At 46.2% G+C, this 22,849-nt stretch overlaps 1 protein-coding gene across 1 annotated transcript in view; it reads right to left on the reverse strand.

Moving 5' to 3' along the window:
* Positions 1 to 6,292: 6,292 nt before the first annotated feature.
* Positions 6,293 to 22,849, reverse strand: part of SMOC1 (SPARC related modular calcium binding 1) — a 114,860-nt gene continuing 98,303 nt past the window's right edge. The window contains exons 10-15 of the mRNA XM_065403309.1: positions 18,880 to 18,985; positions 15,872 to 15,903; positions 13,472 to 13,475; positions 12,774 to 13,021; positions 8,748 to 8,798; positions 6,293 to 6,297 (exon numbers count right to left, since the gene is read on the reverse strand). Of these exons, the coding sequence (XP_065259381.1) occupies positions 6,293 to 6,297; positions 8,748 to 8,798; positions 12,774 to 13,021; positions 13,472 to 13,475; positions 15,872 to 15,903; positions 18,880 to 18,985 (446 nt within the window). The remainder of the gene's footprint in view (positions 6,298 to 8,747; positions 8,799 to 12,773; positions 13,022 to 13,471; positions 13,476 to 15,871; positions 15,904 to 18,879; positions 18,986 to 22,849) is intronic.

The raw sequence follows: 22,849 nt of genomic DNA on the forward strand, positions 1-22,849 counted from the left end.
TTTTTCATTGGTAACTGTTGAAAATGCCCATGACCTGTAGGTGGCAGTATTTGCTCTGCTGTTCAGTTCACTAGGGAAACATTCTTATATAGTGCCTTGCCTAAAGTATTTTATTAAAGCTAATGTTAAAATTATATAATACACAGGTTGAAAAAAGTGTGTCTGTACATCTGGGTATAGTGCTTGGATTGTCCACAAAGTTTTTTTTAAAAGTCATATGGTACATATAGTACATAATCAGCAATAACCCAAATTTAGGTGAATAAATTTAAGAATACAGTTTAGATATTAGTATCCAAGTGTTCGGGTACATCACTCATGAAAAGTTGTACAGAGATTTTACAAACCACACAGCCAGTACAGCTGAAATGCCGCCACCTCTGGGTGAAACGCAGCAAAGCTCAACCCAGCTTCCTTGTTGAGGCTTCACTGCCTTTGAGTGATCCTGGGCTGATTCAAGGGGCTGCTTTTGTCCAAGTTTCACTTTGAGCTCTTGGGTGTGAAAGTGACGCAGGGCCGTCCAGAGGGGGGGGCAAGTGGGGCAATTTGCCCCAGGCCCCGGGCCCCACAGGGGCCCCCACGCGAATATAGTATTCTATAGTATTGCAACTTTTTTTTATGGAAGGGGCCCCCAAAATTGCTTTGCCCCAGGCCCCCTGAATCCTCTGGGCAGCCCTGAAGTGACGTGTGGGGCTCACCCCATGTGGATCAGACTTAACTAAGGATTGGCGTGGACCACTGTGAACAGAAACTGCCCATTTCCCAGGACTCTGCTTAGGCAACTGTCAGGGTGAGATGCAGAGGAAGGGGATGAACTCTAGAAATTAAAGCTCCACAAGACTCCAAAGCAATATTTATCTATTTTATTACAAAACCAAAACCAACCAGCTGTCTTTCAGTCTAATGAACAATGCTGTCAACAGAACTGCTGCGGGAGACAATACCAAATTTACATCACTGGTGATCTCCCCCTCCAACAGGACCAGTGCTGGATGTAGACTTACTCTGTAGGGCCCTTGGCCTCTTCTCCTTTGTCCTGGCTGTTCTCTGCGTGAGTGCTGAAAAGCCATGAACATATTCAGAAGGATTCACAAGGGTGGGTGAGACATGCACAAAGTTCTGCTTTCGTGTACACCGGTGTGACCGATGGACTTCAGTGGCGTAAATGAGAACAGCATTTGGCCTGCCACTGCTGGGGAAGGATGTGCTCGGCTCTACCTCCCAACAGATGGGGTGGCACTCAGTTCTCTGGTGGGAACTGTAGCGCTGCTGCAGGAGGATTTGCTGCTAACATTTCTAGTTTCAGTTCTGGGAGAACTGTCAGAGAGCTGCAGCCACTGTGCAGTTTTGATATGGACAACTGAATGACTGATTTATGCCACAGGGCCAGGATAGTCTGTGTGACTGTCCAACACACAAAAAGCTAGACCACATTTATGCTGTAATTATGGTCCAGCTGCACAGAATCACTCAGAGTCTCATGCACAAACAGTAATGTGAGGCACAAGGCATGAGAGAAACTGCTCGGGACCCTATGTAAACCCAGCAACTCATTCTCCAGCGGGAATGGAAGGGGAGGCAGTGTACTGCTCGATTCCCATTCCATCAGCAGAACCAGGCCAGAAGGCAACCCCCTGGCAGATTTCACCTAGGACCCCACAGGTTCTGAGGCTGGCCCTACAAGCAGATAATAGCTTGGCTTCCTTGAAGAGGCGCCCAGACTATTAACTTGCAGACAGTAGGTGTGGTAGGTTTCTTAAGCATCCTTTAGAGAGAAGGGAGGCAGGGCTGACAGCAGGACAAAGGTTGCAGAAGGGTTTACATGGCAATAGGCAATGTGAGCTCACTGACAAAGTTTCCAGCAGAAAAGATGCAATGAGTCTTAGAGTGTCAGCCCCCAAGGCTGGATTTAGGGGGTTTTACTGTCCTGAGCGAACAGGCAGAGACCACCTCTACCAGTCCACTTCTGCTGCTGAAGATTTGCTGCTCTCAGAGACCATACGAGAGAGCCCACTCTGGCATCCAACCTTCTGCTTGTGCTGCCTGTGACTATAAGTGAAAACAGCAGCCAGTGCTTAGCATTCCTAAAACTAGTATACAAAGAAAAGGAGTTTTTACAAAGTTGGGTTCATTCTTCACTCCCACAACAGGATTAGAGGAGGAAACTGACATTTCTCCTTATACACTAAACCAAATCGTTTCAACGTACACATACCCCCTGCCCCAAAGAATAAAAAGGAAAAGCCAAAAGAGCACATACAATGTATGTAATTTACAATGAGAAGCCAGCAGCGGGTGCTGCTGTTCACTAAAGACAACCGTTCTTCTTTATGGTGGGTTTGTGAGATTTGTGCTTCAGGGAGACACTTGTCATGAGTTTGTTGTTGTTGATTTTTTTAATCCAGACCAAACACTTTAACCCAGCTTCAATCCTGCTCTCATCCAGAAGGTCCCAAGCTCTGGAATCCAATGAGCAATTTATTTTTGCAATCGAGCTCTGCCCCCTCTGAATATTTAATTAGTGAACAGTGTGGTGTGAGCTTGCTGTGTTGTGATGCACATTCAGCACACACACTGCTGTCACCAAGCGATGTAACAGCAGCACCCTGTGAGTGTGCTACGTCACAACACCATGGCGCAAAGCCACGCAGCCCAGCATGATGCAAGGCCTCTCTGCCACGATGCAATGCTGCTGTGAAGCAATGTTCTGGGGTCACCCTACAACAGCATGGCACGATGCCTGGCACTAGCAACAGCATCCATTTCAGGACACTTCCATGGTATTGCACGCATAGCTTTGCCACTGTCCAAATAAGGATTAGTTTCAAACCCAGATCACATGAACACTGTACAAATTGGTGCCTGTCTACCATTTCTCATTAGCCTGAGAGTAGATTACACATTGCGTGTGTACGAGAGAGAGAGAGAGAGAATCCCATTCACCACATTATATGCAATAACACAGCAGTCCCGTTGCGAGCAAAACAGCCAAAGTACATGGATAACAATGTCACCAGTGAGCTGCTCCCCCTACTGCAGCAGAATGCAGACAGCAGGTAGTAGGGAGTTGCCAGTTTCAGTTGGATGAATTCCTGGAGGTTTCATCACATGACATAATCTTTAATTAAAGATCAATCTTTAATTCCTGGAGACTCCAGGACAATCCTGGAGGGTTGGCAACCCTAGTTTAGAGAATGCGTGTACAAAAGCGGAGTACAAAGGTTGCAGTCCAAATCGGAGTGGCAGGAGAGCGTGACGTGTCTGATATCTGAGAGGCTGTTGTAAATAATGCCCTCCCCAGAACGTGCACATGGTCAAACAGGCTAGAGATGCACAAAGCAGGAATGTACTGCTGCTTCCCATCATGCTCCATGCACCCCACGGTCTAATGCACAGACCTGGCTGATTCTGTCCCTCCACAGATTTTACAAGTGTGTCTAACTGAGACAAACAAGACACTAACTTTGGCCAAGGCACCACCAGCTGAAACGGTCGCTGTGATCTCTGAACGCAGCAGCCTGTTCAAGCTGAGCCATTGCCACGGCTTTAAGAGTGTGTGTCATTACGGCTGACACTAGAGACATCAGAACAGAGATTCCTGGGAGGTGGGAACTGTGATAGTCCCACACAGCAAGCACAGGAACCCCTGGTACGAGCAGCTATTGTTCAGGTTGTAATGAACAGTGCCTTCCTAATGAGCCTGGGCTAAAACGACAGAGATGAAACTAGACTCCTAGAGACAGGCCTCCTGCTGTATCTTTCGCTGTTGACATATGTGCTCTCATCTCTCCCCTGTAGCACTAAGCAGACTGCAGGGGGCTTCAGGAGCATAGCAGAGCTACATCATGCTTTCTCCTTTGTATTATTCTTATATATGAATAGAGGGTATTTCTATGATCACTTTGTGATACGTGAAGATGCAGGACTTCTATGCCTTCCCTGTTCTCCACTGGCACTACTGGGGCCTATACCGGTCTCCCTACTTTTGGCACTCCTCCTTGTGCCCTTGGTGCCACTAGATGTCCAAGATATGGCATCTGCTCTACATGTTTTCCTTGTCTGATGGCAACAGGTTTGTTGTTCACCACTACCCAATCTGCAGCCGCTGCTGGAGCTATCTTTGTGCCTCCCGTGGTTCAGGTTTGAACTTCGCACCCGTTCCTGCTCGTTTATCTGCAGTTCGTTGATGGAAAGGAGCGCTGCTCTCCCAAAGGCCCAGTCCCGCACACTGCAGTGGGCCCTCAACTCCAGTGGCAGATGGGTGTATTCAGTAACTCCCAAGAAACAGCTGGCCTACAGCACGACTGGGACCTCCAGTGCACATCTGTGAGCACAAGCTGTGGCAATACACTTGCTTTTATGCACACGGAGGTGCTAGAAAGAGAGCAATTTGTGGCCAGAGGATGGATCGGTTGCAGACATCACTGCATTACTGGATTCCAGAAGTCAAGGTGTCCCTTTAACCCTAACAGCCTATGAAATTGAGGGGAGGGACCAAACAGTGACTCCAACCCCTGTACAAGACAACTGTACAATTTACATATATATTTATATACAGTATATAAAAATCTCTTTCTTCTTGAGTCCCTGTGAACTCAGAAACTTAAGTTGTCAGTAGCCGTCCAAAGGTGTTTTTTTTAAGTCATGCTCTTGTTCCCCCTCCCCCAAAGTATTAGATAATGGCATTAAAGAAAACAAAAAAACCCAAACCAATCATTAAAAAAAGTGCAAATGTTCTGGGTGCCACTTCTGCTACGCTGGATGTTGCCAATGCCACATGGCAGCAGGGTGTCAGTCTGTCCATCCTTCGGGTGGCCTCCTGTCTTCTATTCATATCTGCTCCTAGACCAGGCGTCCTACTGAAGGCGGTGAGTCAGGCAGAATATTGGTGGGGGGAGGCGAGAGAGGAAAACCAAAATTAAAACCAAAATTGCAGCCAGCCAGTGTAAGTGTGCTGTACAGCCCCTCCGTGACAGGAAAGGCTTCTGGAGGGCAACGATTTCATAGTAAGCTGCAAAGCTGACAAGGACTAGGACTTAACGAGCAATAGCCTTGTGGAAGAGGCAGCGTTGGATGAGTCACACATACAGCCTTAGGCATGGGTGTATTTTTAAACACAAACCATGGCTGCTCATTCCCTCCTGGGGAATGGGTGAATGGTCTGGGCAAAACCCCCATGCCCTCTCTTCTACCTAAGGCCCAATCTTGTCCCCACTGAAGAGCAGAACTCCTACTGATTCTAGTGAGAGTCAGATGGAGCTCTCTCTGCACTACCAGCGTGAATCATCTCAAAGGGTGGCCAGCTGGGTTCCTTCCCCATCAAGCAGGCAGGTCTGCGAAGAATTCAATCGCTAGTCAAAGTAGCCTTTCCCCAACCCTCCAGCAGCAGGACCCAGAAACCTCTCTGCTAACCCCCCGTAGTGGCATTCCTAGACAACATCCTCCAAAGCCCACTGTGCTGCTAAAGCCCCGGCTCCAAAGCTAATGCTGGGGTTTTAGGAAACCCAGCAAACTTGGAGTGTGGATTCACTGGAAGTTGAGGGATTCAATACTTGAAAAGCCCCAGAGCTCTTTTAAGATCTGGGGGAGCCACAGCAGTGAGGGAGCAATGGGGATGCTTAGCTGGTTGTATTGAGGTTCGCATCCGTTCCTGTTATGAAAGGCCTGAGGCTACAAACTGCTGCCCCATGGTTCTAGTAGTAACCCTTCTGAGATTAGAAATCCCACACAGTGTAGCACAAAGCAAGGCCGAGAGCTACTGGAAGCAAAGCTGCAAGTTTCACTAAGGCACTGGCCTTCACTTAACTGGAAATGAGCGAGAGACAATGTATCCTTGTACTTTAATGGAGTTACACATTTTGCCCTGCAGTACATCTCCTCTTATGGCTTTTCCTGTCCTGTTAGCCAAGACTGGCATATAGATGGTGTTCACATTACTGGCCCTTGCTAGCTCACTGGACCAGGTTGTGGCTGGCCCTTGCGTGGATACAGAAAGGGTTTATAGCAGGAAGGAGGCAGAACTATGGCTCTGCCCCCTTCTGTACTGGCTGGCAGAACTGGCGGGTCATGGAGAGGAGTTTCACTGTCCTATAATGGTGGCTTAATGGCCATGTTTCACATATGCAACAGGGAGCTCAGGGAGGACTGAAAATTGCCATTTTTACCTGAAGGCAAAGGGGAATGTTCCTGCAAAGTCTGAACTAAATCCATTTGATAATCTGAGCTATAGTTCATTAGAAAACTGCCCTGGTCTGAAATTTTGACTTGCCTAATGCTTTGTCAAATACGGGTTCTATTCTAAAATAAAATAGTTAAAATATTTTAACAAAAATTCTTCTGTTAATTGATTGATGTTCTAAGGGCTACAGTTACATGGGAAATATTAAGATACGAGAGTCAAGATAACACCACATAAGAAATGCAATAATCTATGGGTGAGAGTTACAGGTTGTTCCATTATTTTCATAGATTGAGTTTTTAAAGCCAGAAGGGACCATTTCATCCCCTAGTTGGACCTCCTGTATATCACAGTCCATTACATATCATCCAGTACCCCGTACTGAGCCCAATAAGTTGTGTCTGGCTAAAGCATGTCTTCCCAAAAGGCACCCAGTTCTTGACTTGAAGACATCAAGAGCCAGAGAATCTACCATTTCCCTTGGTAGTTTGTTCCAAGGGTTAATCACCCCATTGTTCAAAATGTGAGCCTAATTTTTGAGTTTGTCTGGCTTCACCTTCCAGCCATTGGTTCTTGTTATGCTTTTCCCCACTTGATTAAAGAGCCCTTTAGTACTCAGTATTTTTGCCCTGTGAAAGTACCTGTACACTGTAATCAAGTCACCTCTGAATCTTTTTGCGAAGCTAAACAGAGAGAGCTCTAAGTCTCTCATTGGAAGGTATTTTCTCCAGCCCTCAAATCATTTTTGTGGCTCTTTTCTACAACCTCTCCATTTTTTCACCATTCTTTTTTAAATGTTGTGCAGTATTTCAGTCTTGGTCTCACCAATGCTGCAAACAAAGGTAAAATCACCTCCATACCCCTAATCACTACTCCCGTTTATACATGTAAGGCTCACGTTAGCCCTTTTTTGTCACAGTTTATGTCGAGTTGTTTGTTCTCTCCAGAGGTGAAAGTAAGCCGGTACACCCCGGTACGGTGTACCAGCAAGCGCCGGTGCGTCGTACCGGGGCGGCCCGGCTTCCCCAGGCGGCAATTTAAAGGGCCTGGGGCTCCCAGCAGCAGCTGGAGCCCCAGGCCCTTTAAATTGCTGCCAGAGCCCCACTGCCGGAGCCCTGGGGTAGCAGCAGCGGGGCCCTGGGGGCTATTTAAAGGGCCGGGGCTCCTGCTGCCTCTACTGCCCTGGGCCCTTTAAATAGTCGCCGGAGCCCCGCCGCTGCTACCCCAGGGCTCTGGGGGTTATTTAAAGGGTCGGGGCGGTAGAAGCAGGGGAGTCCTGGGCCCTTTAAATAGCCCCCAGAGCCCTGGAGTAGCGGCGGGGCTCTGGGGGTTATTTAAAGGGCCGGGGCTCCCGCTGCCTCTACGGCCCCGGCCCTTTAAATAGCCGCCGGAGCCCCACTGCCAGAGCCCTGGGGTAGCAGCGGCAGCCGGGGGCTCCGGCAGCAGTTTAAAGGGCCCAGGGCGGTAGCGGCGGCTGAACCCTGGGCCCTTTAAACTGCTGCTGGAGCCCCCGGCTGCCGCTGCTACCCTGGTGGGGGAGGGGGAGGGCACTTACCGGTGCAGGGCGGGCCGGGGCTGGCTCTGACCCCCCCAATCCCCGCCCCTTCCGCCTGAGGCCCCGCCCCTTCCAGGGGCCAGAGCGGGCCCCGTACCGGTAAGTCCCTATTTCTACTTTCACCCCTGGTTCTCTCGGATCCCTAAATCCTTTTCAGGGTCAGTGCTTTCCAGTGAACAGTTCCCCATTCTGTAGCTATGGCCTACATTCCTTGTTACTAGATGTATGATCTTGCAGATGTATTAAAAAGAATTTTGTTTGAATGGGCCCAGCTTCCTAAGCAATCCAGATTGCTCTGTATGACTGTCCTGTCCTCATCATTATTTGCCACTCTGCCAATCTTTGTGTCAGCCACATTTTAAATCAAAAGTGATTTACTTCCAGGTCATTGATAAATGTCGAATAGCATCAGTCCTACTAATCCTTATGGAACCGCACTAGAAACAGCTCTATTCCACATTAACGGATCTCAGAAAATAGTCAGTTAGCTAGCTCTTAATTCATCTATACAGTTACCTTTACCAACCAAATTTGTGAGAAATTTGCATTTCTTAATTCTTTAAAAGAATCATGTGCTTGTTTATTATGTGGGCAACATAAGATTTACCAGGTCCTTCAACTGGCTTTTGAAATGCAATTTGTGGCATTTGGAAATTTTAAATATATTTGAATAGGAAGCACCGCAGAGTAAGGCCTGAAGTAAAATCAAGGTTCCTTAATAACCTACTTTATAAACAGTGGATATTATTACCCTGTTTGGAAAACTAATGCTCAAGTTAAAAAGTTACCCAAACTCACACATGTTGACTGGGAGGGTGGGGAATGAAACTCTCAGTCCCCCGATTCCAAATTCCATGCCTTAGCTACTCTCAGTCTGTACTGGGAAGTACTGTACTGCAAGGTCAGCTCATTGGACAGATGTCAGGCAAGAAAATAGGGAGGGACCCATGAATTTTGAGGTATGTGAGTGCTACAGAAGAAAAAGGAAACAAAAATAAGAGATAAAATACTTACTGAAAGGGTTAATGCCTTGTCTTTTTCCATGGGGGAAACTGCTAGCACTACCTGCAAAATCCAAGAACATGATTTGCTTATCACTGAGCAGTTTTTCCTAAAATTATCTCCAAAATTCAGAAGAATCAAAAAGCAATGATTGCTCTGCTAATGACAATGAAGGACTATTGCTGACTGCAGTGGGGGCAGTAATATAGGCAGGCTCTGTGCAAAACTCCCTTATACTTTACACACACCTATCTCCGCCAGTGCATCTCAGTCCTGGCCTGCATCATCTCTTAGAGTTAGACTTTTAATATCTACATTTTAATCCAATTTAAGATCTTAGATTGTGATGTGGGACTCTCATGAAATCCAAAGGTTCAGTTTGGGTAAGAAGCCCCAAATCCCAGAATTAAACTTCTCTGCCTGCTCCGGAGTAGGGGCGAGAGGAATAAGAACTGAAAGATATTTAGTGGTATGAGGTTCCTGAGACTTCTTCCTACTACGGGAAAACAGGACAGAAGAAAAACACTCAGGTTTCTCTAAAGGCCACTAAGAGGAATGGACAGTTTTATAAGGTGCTCAGATAGACTGGATAGCCCAAACTTATCTGAATGTCTGGTGTCTACAAAGTTAGGCCAAAAGGTTCACACTTGGATACCTATATCTATACCCAGGCACCTAGAGAGGAGTGGCCTGATTTTCAAAGCTACTGAGCATTGCAACTCTCAGTGGGACCTGCAGGAGCACAGCATACCTGAAAGTGAGCCCATGTCCATATAGGTGCCTACATGTGGCTTTTAGGCACCCATATTTGATCATTTTGGTCACCGTCTGGAAATCTGAGGAAAACCAGCACAACTATTTCCCACCAGAATCAGCAAGTGAGCTTCCCATTTCCATGCTGGGCTGGAGACAGACGTGCACAATTCAGGGACTTTGACGTCTATGTGATTTAAACTGGAGGTGCAAAAAACTGTATGCTTTGATTATTTGCACACACACAAATGGATGCCAGCATTTGAAACTCTGGTCCTGACTGTGCAGGAGAAGGACAAGGGGACACTTAGAAGGATGGAGGGAGGGAGCCACAGGAGAACTGTGGAGACAGAGGCACAAGCAGTAGAATGCGGAAGAGAATGGAGAAAGAGAGAGAGTCAGGGAGATAGTGGAGTTTAAATTAGAACCCACAGTACAAACCTGCTGGATTATTTAAATCATTAATAAGAGGAACTGAATAAATGTGTTAAGTTATTTAAAGCCCCTCAGAACACCAGTTTCGTGCCAGCCACCTGTCCTAGCAAGGTCAGAGAAGTTCTAGCTAACTTATTTCATTGCCTGTGGGTCAGGGTGTAGAAGAAAAAAAAGCTGAGCTCTGTTGTCAAAAAGGTAGATTCTTCCATAGCTAACTGGGACCCTGCTCAGGATCCTGGCAATAAAAATTCAGGATCTCTATGAGTTTCTGCAAAAAAAATTATTTTTGCGGATACAGACTAACACGGCTGCTACTCTGAAACCTATGAGTTTCTCCTTCTTTTAGCTTAGACACGCATACAGATCCGCATCTGAAGAAGTGTTGTTTTTTACCCACAAAAGCTTATGCCCAAATAAATCGGTTAGTCTTTAAGGTGCCACCAGACTCCTTGTTGTTTTTAATGCAGATCTGGGTGTCACCAACTGGCTGACACCTCCTGCAGAGGCCTCTAGAGGGTATTGCTCAGTACTGCTTGAAACCACAATTAACTGCAGTGGGTTTGGCTCTCTGAAGTGCTATCTTTTTTCCTCTGAATATTTTGGGTGTCCTACAGAAGCAAGCATCCTTCCTATTCCTCCCGCCATCAAACACATGAATTTAAAGCATTGTCATACACCTGCTTACCCCTGAACTCTCACTAGTGGAAATCACACGACATAATAGCTTTTCAGACCCACCAAGGCACTGTTCATTCTATAATATAGTAAGGCACCTTGTGCACCCCAAAGCAACGCCTCCACCATTGCATGTGAGTCTGATGAGCAAGAACACAGAAGCCAAGCCTGCTCTCCCATGGCAGTTTGACCTTCCGTGGGAATTTCAAAAATTTCTCTGAGTCTGTGTTATTGCAACTGTACTGTTTGAATATGGTTGAAAACAAACTGAAGGCTACACTTCAGTAACTCTCAAAGGTTTTATTTCCCCTCCTGATCTTAAACAGGTAACTGTTTTTACAGAGATTGTCTACTCCTCCTCTTAGGCCAGGCAGAATTTGCACATGAACAAGGAGATGCTAGAGAAAGCCCTTTGCATTCAAACTTGGTATTGCAGAGCCAGACTGCTGATAGTGACATTCATTTAGACCTGCTTATCTTTAAAAACACAAGTGGGAAAACTCCGGGTAAATTGATACTTAAGCTCTAATATGGCGGGCAGACAACTCCACTCCTCAGCTCCGAGCGATCTTTCTACCATAACTGCATGAGAGGCTAGCAGCCCTGAGTACGATCCCGTCTGAGCCCATAGGTATGTACTCAGGGTGGCAAGCTCCTGGTGCCATGGAGGCTACACTTCTAATTTTAGTGGGCTAGCTCAATCAGAGCTAGTGTGGGTATGTCTCCTCAAGCTGGGATTGACACTTTCCGGCTCGAGTGCAGACACAGTGGCAGGGAAAGGTGGAGTGGGGTGGGGGACGAGCTACTGGCTATTTTTAAAGTGGGAAGACTACAAAGGAGAGAGGCAGAGCCAACCTGCCCTTCAATCCTTCACAGACTCTTTGCTTCTTTAATTGGTTGTTTAATGCCATCTCTTTAACCACACAGAAGAGAGAAGAAATGTCAAAGGAAGATTCTGTGTCCCAGAATCCCCCCGCTCTATAATATCCTCCGTGTCACTCTCAAATGCTCAGTATTGTGCCTCCACCCCTTTCCCCCCAAAAAGACTCCCCCATCCTACTTGTGCATGCTAACAGAGTGCTAGGAACCATTAGGAAAGGGATAGATACATCAGAAAATATCATATTGCCTCTATGTAAGTCCATGGTACACCCACATCTTGAATACTGTGTTCATATCTGGACCTTATCTCAATAAGAGACATATTGGAATTGGAAAAGGTTCAGAAAAGGGCAACAAAAATGATCAGGGGTATGGAACAGCTTCCATATAAGAGATTAATATGAGTGGGACTTTTCAGCTTGGAAAAAGAGACGATTAAGGGAGAGATATGATAGAGGTAAAATCATGACTGGCGTGGAGAAAATAAATAATGAAGTGTTATTTATTCCTTCTCATAACACAAGAACTAGGGGTCACCCAATGAAATTAATAGGCAGCAGGTTTAAAACAAAACATAAGGAAGTATTTCTTCACACAATACACAGTCATCCTGTGGAACTCTTTGAAACATTCTAAAGCCAGATAGCTCTAATACTGATTTTTCACATTAATCTTAGTGGAAGAAGGTAATAAAATTAAGGAATACAGTTACTATTATTGTATATTATTCCACGGCAAATTACTGGGGAGCAGGGAAAGCTTCCATTAAACTAGGGAAGCCGGTGCTTTAGCACTGTGGACCAGCAACGTTACAGGCTTGCATTAATTAAAGTTTGTAATGCACATAGAAGATATAACAGTAATATTAAGGTGCTAACAACCAAATGCAACCACCCAGTGCTAATCTGGTGCAAATGAGTTTTGCATGTGGCATCAAAGACCGGGCTGACTGGGAGAAAGGCATGTGCACATGCACACACATCTCAGTGGCTTGGCCCAGGAGCTGCAATTGTAGCCAAGGGGCACGTATGCCTCTACACAGCATGTTAGACCTACAGAATTTCCTGTGGTGAACCCCACTGGCTGTGCCCCTTCCTTCCCTTAAGCGCCATCACAAAACAAATAATAAAACAACAAAAATGAAGGGCGTTTGCAGGGCTGGCTGCTAGATGCGCCCATCTTTTTGCCTGTAAGCTGAGCAGCTCAAACCTTCAATGCCATGTTGCTGATTTTGTTTTAACTTAGCACAGCTGGCTGCCTTGTTGCTCCAGTTCTGAAAGGAAAATGGCTCACCTCCTTCCTTGCTGACTCCCAAGCACCCCTTCAGCTCCTGCAGCGAGATAGACTTGTCCTTGTTGAGGTCGCAGTAGTCAGCGAAGCGTCGAGCACATTTCTTGGGCTTGGCTTTCTTCTTCACGTACCGCTTAAAGGGCTTCATCTCCCGCTTGTTGATGTCACTGCTGCTATTGTTGTCCAGCTGGCTGAAGTACCAATGTACCACCCGCTCCTCCAGCGTGTGGCTGGGATCCGGCTCAGAGAACCTAGAAAACAAAATACACAGGCCCCCAAACAGCCGGGATGCTCTTGTTAATGACTAAGTGCCTTTTGCCCGGCCACATCCCTTTCTCCGTTTATGACAACCTGTAACGTATTTTGCCTCCTATGACCAGGAGAAGCAGATTCCTGGTCTGGAAGGCTGTTATTTCTAGAGTAGGCTAGGTACCCTGGGTAAATGATCCTCTGTGATCACAGGTTTCAAAACTCCTCCCTCTATAATTAAGTTTCATGGACTAGCACTGGTTTGGGAGAGGCATAAACAGACAAAGAATTTGCGCACCACTGAAAGGTAGCAGATGGACAGCCCTAATGACCGACATCCTTTCTGTATCCACCGAGCAGGGATCACCCGGGCAGCAGCAATACAAACTTCCCTACCACTTTCTCCCAAGCACTGTGCCTCAGCCTTATCCCAGAGGGCTCTTGAGTGAGACCACAGTTCAGTCTTCATGGCCCATTTAGTCCTTGGTCTCTCAGCTGAGACTGCCGGCGAAGGGAACAATTAGTGCCAAGTGTGACAGTGGTTTATATGATGTGGACCCCAATCACTAGGAACAAGATCCAACTCTTCGAATTGATTTAATGCAAGATGCATTTATTTATTTGAAAAAGTCTTTGGACAATTTTGCTGTGTCTGTTTATCTGATCTTGCCTCACGTATTTTATTCACTGCATTTTTTAAAACTGTTTTCACATTGTTTTAAGGCACTATTCAATACTGCAGCAGGCAAACGCCACAAATCCATTAAGAAGGAATAGGCAAACTCATTTTGCCTCATTTCAAACTCCAACTTCCAGGTTTGATGCAACACTAGTGGGTTCACATTCTGCATCTGTGAAAAAAGGAGCAGAGCGAGGGAGAAAGAAAAACTGATGAAAAATCAAGGGGTCAGGACCAGCAGCTTTCAATTTCAAATCATTATTTCACCAGAGAAGAATGGTGAGGAAAATAGCCACTGTTTTTGTGGAGCCATTAAAAAAAAAAAAAACCAAAACAACGTCTTGTGCGCCGCATGCTGCCTATCTAACAGCAGCAAATAAACAGTTCTTAACGAGGAGAAAACAAAATGTGTTCAAGGGAACGACGCTATAAAAGCTGAATGGCTTCCAGAGGTGGCCTCCGTTTTTCTTTCCTCTGCAAGTGGGGGTAGAGAAGGGGCCAAGACAGATTAAGACTAAAACAGGGCAAAGACTTTAGTCTCTTTCTCAAGAGTGAAGTAGCTCAGCCAGCCCTCCCCAGAAAGTAGCTGGTGGGCAGTAATTACATGGATGCACTGCCGCCTGGTGCTCTACCTCTGGCTTACTGCTGTAAGACGACCTCCAGAAGTGAGCCCAGATTCCAAGCATGCTGTTTTACTCCACCCCAATGGTGATAGGAAGGTTGGGTGAATTATAAATTCAGATTCCTGTGTGGGTCTATGGTTGTGGGTGCAGTATAAATACCTAGGTTCAATCCCATTATAGGTGAAGCTTCTGAAGACATTGAAACAAGACTGATGATAGTTTTAGAGACTAGTGGTCTCTTCTGTATCAGGGATCCATTTGAAAAGGGCAAGGATGACATCTTCTCTGTTGCGCAGCTGGGGGGCAGAAAGGGCTGCCGTATTTTGGGCCCTCCAGCCTTCTCAGCATCCTTCTACAAAGCAGATACTGTTGTTTAGGTAAGTGAAAAACAACCACCTCATCGATCTGCACTTTAATTCAGAATGGTAAGGAGGGGAAGTCTACAGCATGGCATGGAAGGTCGTGATCAGAGTCTGGGGGAAGATGGTGATCACTGGCAAGCTTCTCAAGCAGCTTTACAAGTGATAAAAAAATAGATATTTGAAGGGAAGGCCCTGCCCCAAGGCCTTGGGAAGCCTAAAATAATAAATACAAACGAACCTTAAAAACCAGGGAGAACAAAATAAACTACAAAACCTATTTTTAAAGATTTTATTTGACAATTTCTTTTGCATAATTCACTTCTGGGCTGTTACAAATTACTCTCTCAGAGTTGATCAGGAAATTTTCAATGAAACAGTTTTTCCTTGGAAAATGCCAATTCCCTGAAACCAAAACTTTTTGAGGGAACATACACCAGTTTTCATGTAGCTACCATTGGGAAAAGTTTCTCAGGTCTAGGATGGAGAGAGGCCACCCTCCGAATAGCCAACAGCCCAGTAGTCAGGGTACTCACCTGGGATGTGGGAGATCAAGATTCACATCCTTGGTCTGAATCAGGCAGAGTTGGGACTTAAACCTGGGTCTCCCGAATCCCATGCAAGTGCCCTAACCATTGGGCTATTGGGTATTCCAAAACAGACCTTTTAGCTTTCTGTCTCTTTTTACATCAAAAAACTTCAAAAGGTCTTGGTTTGGTCCTGATACTGAACAGGAACATTTTTGAAATCTCAAACATTTCAGCGGGATGAGAAAACTATTTCCTGCCCAGCTCTACTCAATATGACTGCCCTATCCTCATGATCATGTACCATTCTGCGAATCTTTGTGTCATCCAGAAATGTTATCAGCAATGATTTTACATTTGCTTCAGACCATTGGCTATTTTTGCTCAAACTTAAAAAAATAAAATAAAAGTGGGGTGGCAGTGACAGCCTATTTGGGCAGACAGCAAGCACTGGAAATTTCAGCCTGAAAGATGAAAGTGTCGTAAAGTTATGAGAAAGCAGAAAAGGGTGTTAGAATGGAAACTGTTGTGCAAGCTTAGTTGGAGTGATTCTGGCTGCTATAGTTATAATATGGGTGGTGATGGCCACACAGTAAATGCAATTTGTCTCACAACTTTGATCACCTCAGCTGACATTAAAAAAATAAACAAACAGACCCACCATATTTTTCTTCTTTCCTCTCAGATGTGCCCTGCCTGGTCAGAGAAGTGCAAAATTAACATTTATTATGGGCACAGTGGCAAGGTTGTGGTCCAGTATCTCATAAACCAAACATGTCACAAATTGTCAGGGCTAATAATGAGTGTTTTAGCCTTTTCGAGAGTTAGGAACACCTCTTTCTACTAGGACAAACATTTTGTTTCTAGCACTGGTGAGAAGTTGGATCTTGTAGATAAAATATTAGAGAGAATAAAAGAACAATTTGAGGTCATTTTTAGAAATTTCTGAAGTGTACTAGAATTTCCCCCACCCCCCACCCCGGGAGGGCTGTACAGTGGGACTGCAGCACTAACTCTGCAGATTCAGAGATCCAAAATAAAAATTGTACCGATATATTATTTATTTCAAAGTCTCTGATTCCTAAGATGCTTTCTCTGCAAGATGCATGCCACCAGAATGGTGTGGTACAATGGAAAAGTTGGACGCACTCCCTTTGGAGATGGCCTGGTGCATGTGGAAGTTTACGCCAGAGGAGTTTCTTGCATTTAATTATGGCTGCAGGCATGCAAAATATTTGGGTGGTGGAGCAATTTGCCTCACTTGGAGAGGGCTGTTGAAAGGTTTCTTTTTCCCCTTGCGCACGGGCTGTTGACACTGTAGCTTGAAATAAAGCAACATGAAGATTGTGAAAAGCAAGATAGTGAAGGATGCTGCCAGAAGGGCTCCATTAAAAGGTTAGAAATACACAACACTTTGAGGACTTAGGAAGTAAGCTTGCAAGGTTTTTAGAAAGGTAGTTGGTCCTTATGGACATCTCTCCTCCCTACAATACTGCTTTGTGGTCAACTTTATTTGCAAGAGTGCTGACAGAGAAATCCAAAAGGGATGCTAAATAAATAGGAAATATTCTCGAGGGCTTTTCTTTACCCACATCCACTGGTTTTGTACCATGCAAATTTCCCAAAATTGGCATTTGGAATGCTTATATCTAGGAAGAGACAGATTGTACAGTAGTATAAGTTAAATACGCTAGAGTGGAAACAAACGTTTTTCATTCTGTTTGTATGCATTCTGATATGCCAGGCATATTGGTACCTGATGGACTGTACAGTATTCAGTTCATAGGCCCTCAGCCACCACGGTGATTCAGCGGACTTTAACTAGATATTGATGCACAACTACCAATACTGGTATAACTGGGCATAAGGTGAAACCCTCAGAAACAAATATTTATGTCAGGCAATTAGAGACCATTCTGCTCCCTTCAGTATCTTCAAAGATGAAAGTCGGGGACATTTGCACATTGACCCTCCAACATCAAACACATGCATGGCTCTCACTTTCTCTGGAGCAATAGGGTATGCCAGCGTGACTGCCCTAAATAAAACACACACATATGTGCATGTCTGTCCTGCACACCTCTAAATACTTCAACCTGCACTTTCTGCTGGCATTAAACACTTCAGTGTTATCCAGCAGATCATACATAAACCAGAATAATAATCCTTTGTCTTTCTATACACCAAGACTTCACTAACACCAACATATTAATCCTCACAACATTTCTGTGCGGTAGGACAGTGTTGTTATCCCACTTTACAGATGTGCAACCAGAGGCATGAAGAAGTTAAAAGGCTGCCTGACATCTCACACACCATCCGTGGAAGAGCTGGAAACAGAACCCCGTGATGCCAACCCCAGAAGTTCAGGAATCATAAGCCACCCCTCAACATATCATGAGATTTATTTAAAAGATTGCATTGGGGGGGGGGGGGGGTTTGGCCTGTCTTTTGAGGTTTGAACTCCCCCTGCCAACCCCCAATGTGTACATGGCAATTTAAACGGTGTAGCCAGCTCTCCCAAATGTACACAGTGAGGTGATGTTGACATCAGCTGCAGGAGGCCTCACTGCCTGCCTGACGGCACAGAGCTCCCAGCTTCTCCCCAAAGCCCAACATTCCAGTTAATTCATTGTGTCCCCCCACCCAGCCCCACATCTGCCCCTCTCCCAGCCCAGCAATTCACTAGGCACCTCCCAACGCCCCACATCAGTTCTGCCTTTGCCCCCAGCACCACCTCTGCTCCTCCTGCAGCTCCAGGGATTCTTCAACCCTCTCTCCCAGGTCTGGGGAGGGGGGACTACAGTAGGGTCCCTTCTCCCCCTTTTCAGAGAGAGAGAGAGAGGAGCTAAGAGCAGAATGGCTCATTGTTCGGGGGCGGGGGGGGGAGCAGAGCTGCTGGGGTGTTTCTGCTCCCTCCTCTCCTTCCCCTCCTGTGAGAATGGTGTCGGCTGCTCCTTCTCACCCCTCTCCCACCCAAGAATGCCTCGTGTCTCCAAAGGGAAGGGGGAGAACTCTGCTTACCTCCCACAGCAGCTTGATTGGCTGCTCTTCCCCAAGAAGTGGGGACATGGCGAAGGCAGTCAGAGGGGTTTTCCCCATAGGTGCTGGAACTAGGAGTACTGGTGGGGCTGCCACACCCCCAGCTTAAAGTTGTTTCCATTATATACAAGGTTTACAGTTTAGCTCAATGGATCTCAGCACCCCACTATAAAAATTGTTCCAGCGCCTCCGGGCATGGCTGAAATTTGCAAGAGGGCTGGAGCTTCTCACATCATAGCCAGAGGGCCTCTAGCCCCAGCTGAAATTGCAAGAGTTGGCAACACAAGAATTCGGATTCTCAGTCCCGTTATAGCCACTAGTCCACAGAGCCTCCATAAACAGATCTGAATTTTATTAGGCCTCTCTTTATGCACCAGAGGATGAAAGACAAAGTGACTTCCTCCTACTGAGCTCTCATTAAACACTGTAAATGGGATGTGCTGACCTTGCAGGGGCAGGTGGTCAGGGTTACAGTGACAAAACAGAGTTTGGAGCTGTGGCATTAGTTCTCCTTGTATCCAGTAGAATTTGAATGATCTCTAGTTCAGAGCAAGAAACCCCCACCCCACTTGACACACCTCCAGAAATCTGTAGCTGTCTCATTCACGTCTGAACGCTTTCCAGACTCACCTCCCACCTCCAGCAGGTGCAGCTGAGTTAATGGCCTGTACCATGTCCGTAGTCAGAGCATCTAGTAAGCTGGTAATAAATTCTACTTTCTTCCCTTCTGGGCAGCCTGCAAAACGTGAAGAGGAAGAGTATCTTGAGAACACAGAAAGTCAGTCTCCTACCCTGATTCAACCTTCTTCAATGGGGAGATAGCATAGTCTCTGTAAGGTTGAATATGGCACCTTTAATAAGTCTCTAATCAAAGGTAGAAGAATCCTTGAGCAGCTTTTAGCCTCTCACATGTACTCCGCTAATTCCAGCCACCTCCAGATCTGACTGTGTTTTGCATGAATACTACTGTTCACGTCTTTCCTGGTTGGTGCCCCCAGTTGTCTACCTTCTTCCTCACTTCACTGGGTGACTCCTCTGGGGTCTAGTAATGGCCTCAGATCACCAACTTCCCCTGTTGAGCAGAATCAGCGTTCACTGCTGATTCCTGGCATGCTCCCGGTAACCCCTGCCAGGAGGACAGCCTCCCACACACAGAGCACCATTGTCAACATTTTCTGCGTTCCCATACACGCACACACACGACCCATGACAAAGATCTAGAAACTTACCACAATCGCTCTGACAGCTGAAAGTGACTTGCAAATTATTATAACTAAATTCCTCCTTTGTTAAGGCAGGCTCAATTTTCTGCCATACCCAACCTAAGGAAAACAGTCACTAGCATCTCCCCATATCATGTATATTACACACACTCACCCGCCCCTTAGCACTCATTTGGCAGGCAGTCCAGAAAATATCAGCAACGTAAAGGGTAAGCTGCTATGGCAGCAGGAGTAGACCACTCACTTAAAAGAGCTTTTTGTTGCAGAAATGAGAAGGTTGAAAAAACATTTGCTAGAAGTCATCTCCCAGGGGTCTCAGCATCTCACCCTCTGCTGGGACTAGCAGAGTTGCTTGCAGATAGCAAATGACAAATTCTCCTTCCTTCTTTCTTCTGGTTCTTGTGGAAGCAGCCATGACATGATTTGCATAGCATAGTATGTGTGCGTGTACACACGTGTGTGGGTGTGGGTGTGTAAGTTTCTCTCCCCTTGGTATCTGCAGGATTTTTTATGAGGGGGCAATTAATGTAGTGGCTGCAGTAATGTAGGTGGCAAAGGATGGGGTGACCCTTTGGACAGCCTCACCGAGTCCTCCAATAAAGGCATCCCTCTCAGACAATTAAGAGTAATTGGGAAGATCTCACTCATGTTTGACTTGGGAGTATTACTCAGCAGGGGGAGCAAATAGGAATGGGAAAGTAACAGAACATCCTATAGCTCTCCTCTCCTTCCCTCACTCTTTTGATGTGACTGTGTGGATCACAAATGGCTCATCATACCTAAGCCCAGTTAATACACTGACTAGGTGATAGAAATCTCCAGCCTGAATCAAATGGGATGGCATGATGAGACTGCCTACAATGTCACGTAACCGATCTCTGACTGTAGCAAAATATCCCCAATGGCTGGTGATGGGACATTAGATGGGGAGGGCTCTCAGTTACTACAGAGAATTTTTTTCCCAGGTGTCTGGAGCATGGAGCACAGGTCATTTGCAGGTTTAAATTAGTGTAAATGGTGGATTCTCTGTAACTTGAAGTCTTTAAATCAGGATGTGAGGACTTCAGTAACTCAGCTATTACAGGAGTGGGTGGGTGAGGTTCTGTGGCCTGCATTGTGCAGGAGGTCAGACTAGATGGTCATGATGGTCCCTTCTGGCCATAAAGTCTATGAGTCTATAAATGGAGTCACAAATGAACAAGAACCACAGCAGTTCTCAGTTTGCAGCTGGGATCAGCAACCCTCTGGGGGGTTCCTGAGCAGCAACGACAATAACCGTAGTGCAAGTGAATACACCCAAGCATTTAGCTGAAGGAGTTGCCCAATACAACTGGGTCAGGAAGAAAGGGGAAGCTGCAGGGGATTCACATTAGCAGAATCTGCCATTGAGACCACACCGCATCTGTGCCACAGTATGCAATCCCCTGCCCATTACAGTGGTTTCTGCCACCTGTCCTGCTGCGCCGCATTCTCAAGCAGTGTCCCAAAGGACAGGGAGCAGTAGCTGCAGTTGCTGGGGCAAAGGAAGAAGAGATGCTCTTTTCTGGAAGCTCTAGACCCCTCCCCTTCCCCAAGGAGCAGAGAGAAGGTTCCAGGGAAGGAGCCCAGGAGCAAAAAGGATGGAGAGCAAGAAGTGAAGCAGGCCCAGAGCTACTGGGCTCTTTATAGGCTGGAAGGCTCCACTCCCTCTTCCCAACCTCTCTCCCTCCCTTTTGGGAAAATAAGGTTGGTCTCTGAGCAATTGGGCACCTTCTTTCTGTTCCTTAGAAGGGTGAGAGAGGAGCAGGAGACAGAATAACAGCAGCTGGGAGGACAGCTCTGTGGAGAGCGCACACAGCAGGGTGCCCGGGAGACAGGGAGTGGATAGCAGCCAAAATCCTACGGGGGAGGACAAGCAGCCCAAATTAATTGTACCTGGGAGTCTGAGAGATGGGGGGCACTACGAGTGGCCACCTACATTAATTGAGAGTGGGGCTTAGGCAGGGTCCATCTGTCCCTCCCCAAACCCCTTTTCCTTGATGCTCCATGAAAAGCCCAGGCAGGGACTCTCTCCTCAAGCCCCACTAAGTATCTGGGGCAGAGATCCTCTACCTCACCCTTTCGTTAATAGATTGCAGAACTGATTCATTTGCTTCCCTCATTGAAGAAACATCCTTGAAAATAGGTTCTATGTTTCAGAACCATTATAACCTGTCAGGACCAGCTCTAGGCACCAGCAAAGCAAGCACGTGCTTGGTGCGGCACATTTCCAGGGGCGGCATTCTGGCCATTCTTTTTCTGTTGGGCGGCATTCCGGCCACTCGTGGGTTTTTTTTTTTTTGCTTGGGCAGTCTCACTCTCGGAGCTTGGAGTGGCAAAAACCTAGAGCCGGCCCTGTGACCTGTTACTTATGAGGCAATGATTCTTCTTCAAGTCCATGACATCTTGAGATGCCACTTCCATACAGTGTGTCCATTGGAACATACCGGTGAGGAGAACCTCTTTCTGTAATGCAGAAGGTGGGATAAGGTCTTCTTCCTGATTACCCGGGATATACTGGGTAATGGGAGACTGGACCCTCCCTGACTAACATAAGTTTCACCAACAAAGCGCCAGTGTGGACAGCTCTATGTCGGCAGGAGTTGCTCCTGGTTTAAATTATGCAGACAGGAGAGGTCTTTCCCGTTAGCATAGAACAGTTACATGGGAGACCTTACAGAGGTGCAGCTGTAGTGGTAGGGCTGTGCCACTGTAAGGTCTGTAGTGTAGACATAGCCTTACTCCAGCATACTACCCAATTTGTGTGCACGTATTTAGGCATTACACTTCTGATAAACTGATTTTTAAAAGCGACTATGCCTCCCTTAGAAAAGCTAAGGCAGGATAAATGTATCACTCCACTTCTCTTTTCTTTTTCCTTCTACTGAATCTTAAATCTTTTCTTGTCTTTTTCAGCATTAATTTCTTTATTCTAGTTCTCCAACAAGGTTAACGAGCAAGTTGTTCTTTTATTTCCTTTTTGCCCTCTATCTCCTAGTGCTCTATGTTTTGTTCTCTCCTTTCTTAATTGTGTTATTTCAATTTCTCCTTCTCCCTTTCCCAGTTTCTCTCTGCCTCCTCCTCCTATTCTATGAACATTTCCCTCTCAGCTCATTACTTCTACTTGCCTCTCTCTCTCTCCCCCCTCTGCCACCTGCGGTCTCTGCACCAATGATTCTTCTGTTCTCAGACAGCTGTATTTTCCTATGTGCACAGCTATACACCCAGCTATTTTCTTGCATACACACACACTAGGTTGGGGCAACCCTGCAATTTCTGCCCCACGTCCAAGCTCCATACAAATGAAGAGAAGGGACCAATTTTTACCCTCTCTCCCCAAAGGGCAGGGAAGGAGGCAG

Source organism: Emys orbicularis, chromosome 4 (genome assembly GCF_028017835.1).
Source record: "Emys orbicularis isolate rEmyOrb1 chromosome 4, rEmyOrb1.hap1, whole genome shotgun sequence".
NCBI lineage: Eukaryota > Metazoa > Chordata > Testudines > Emydidae > Emys > Emys orbicularis.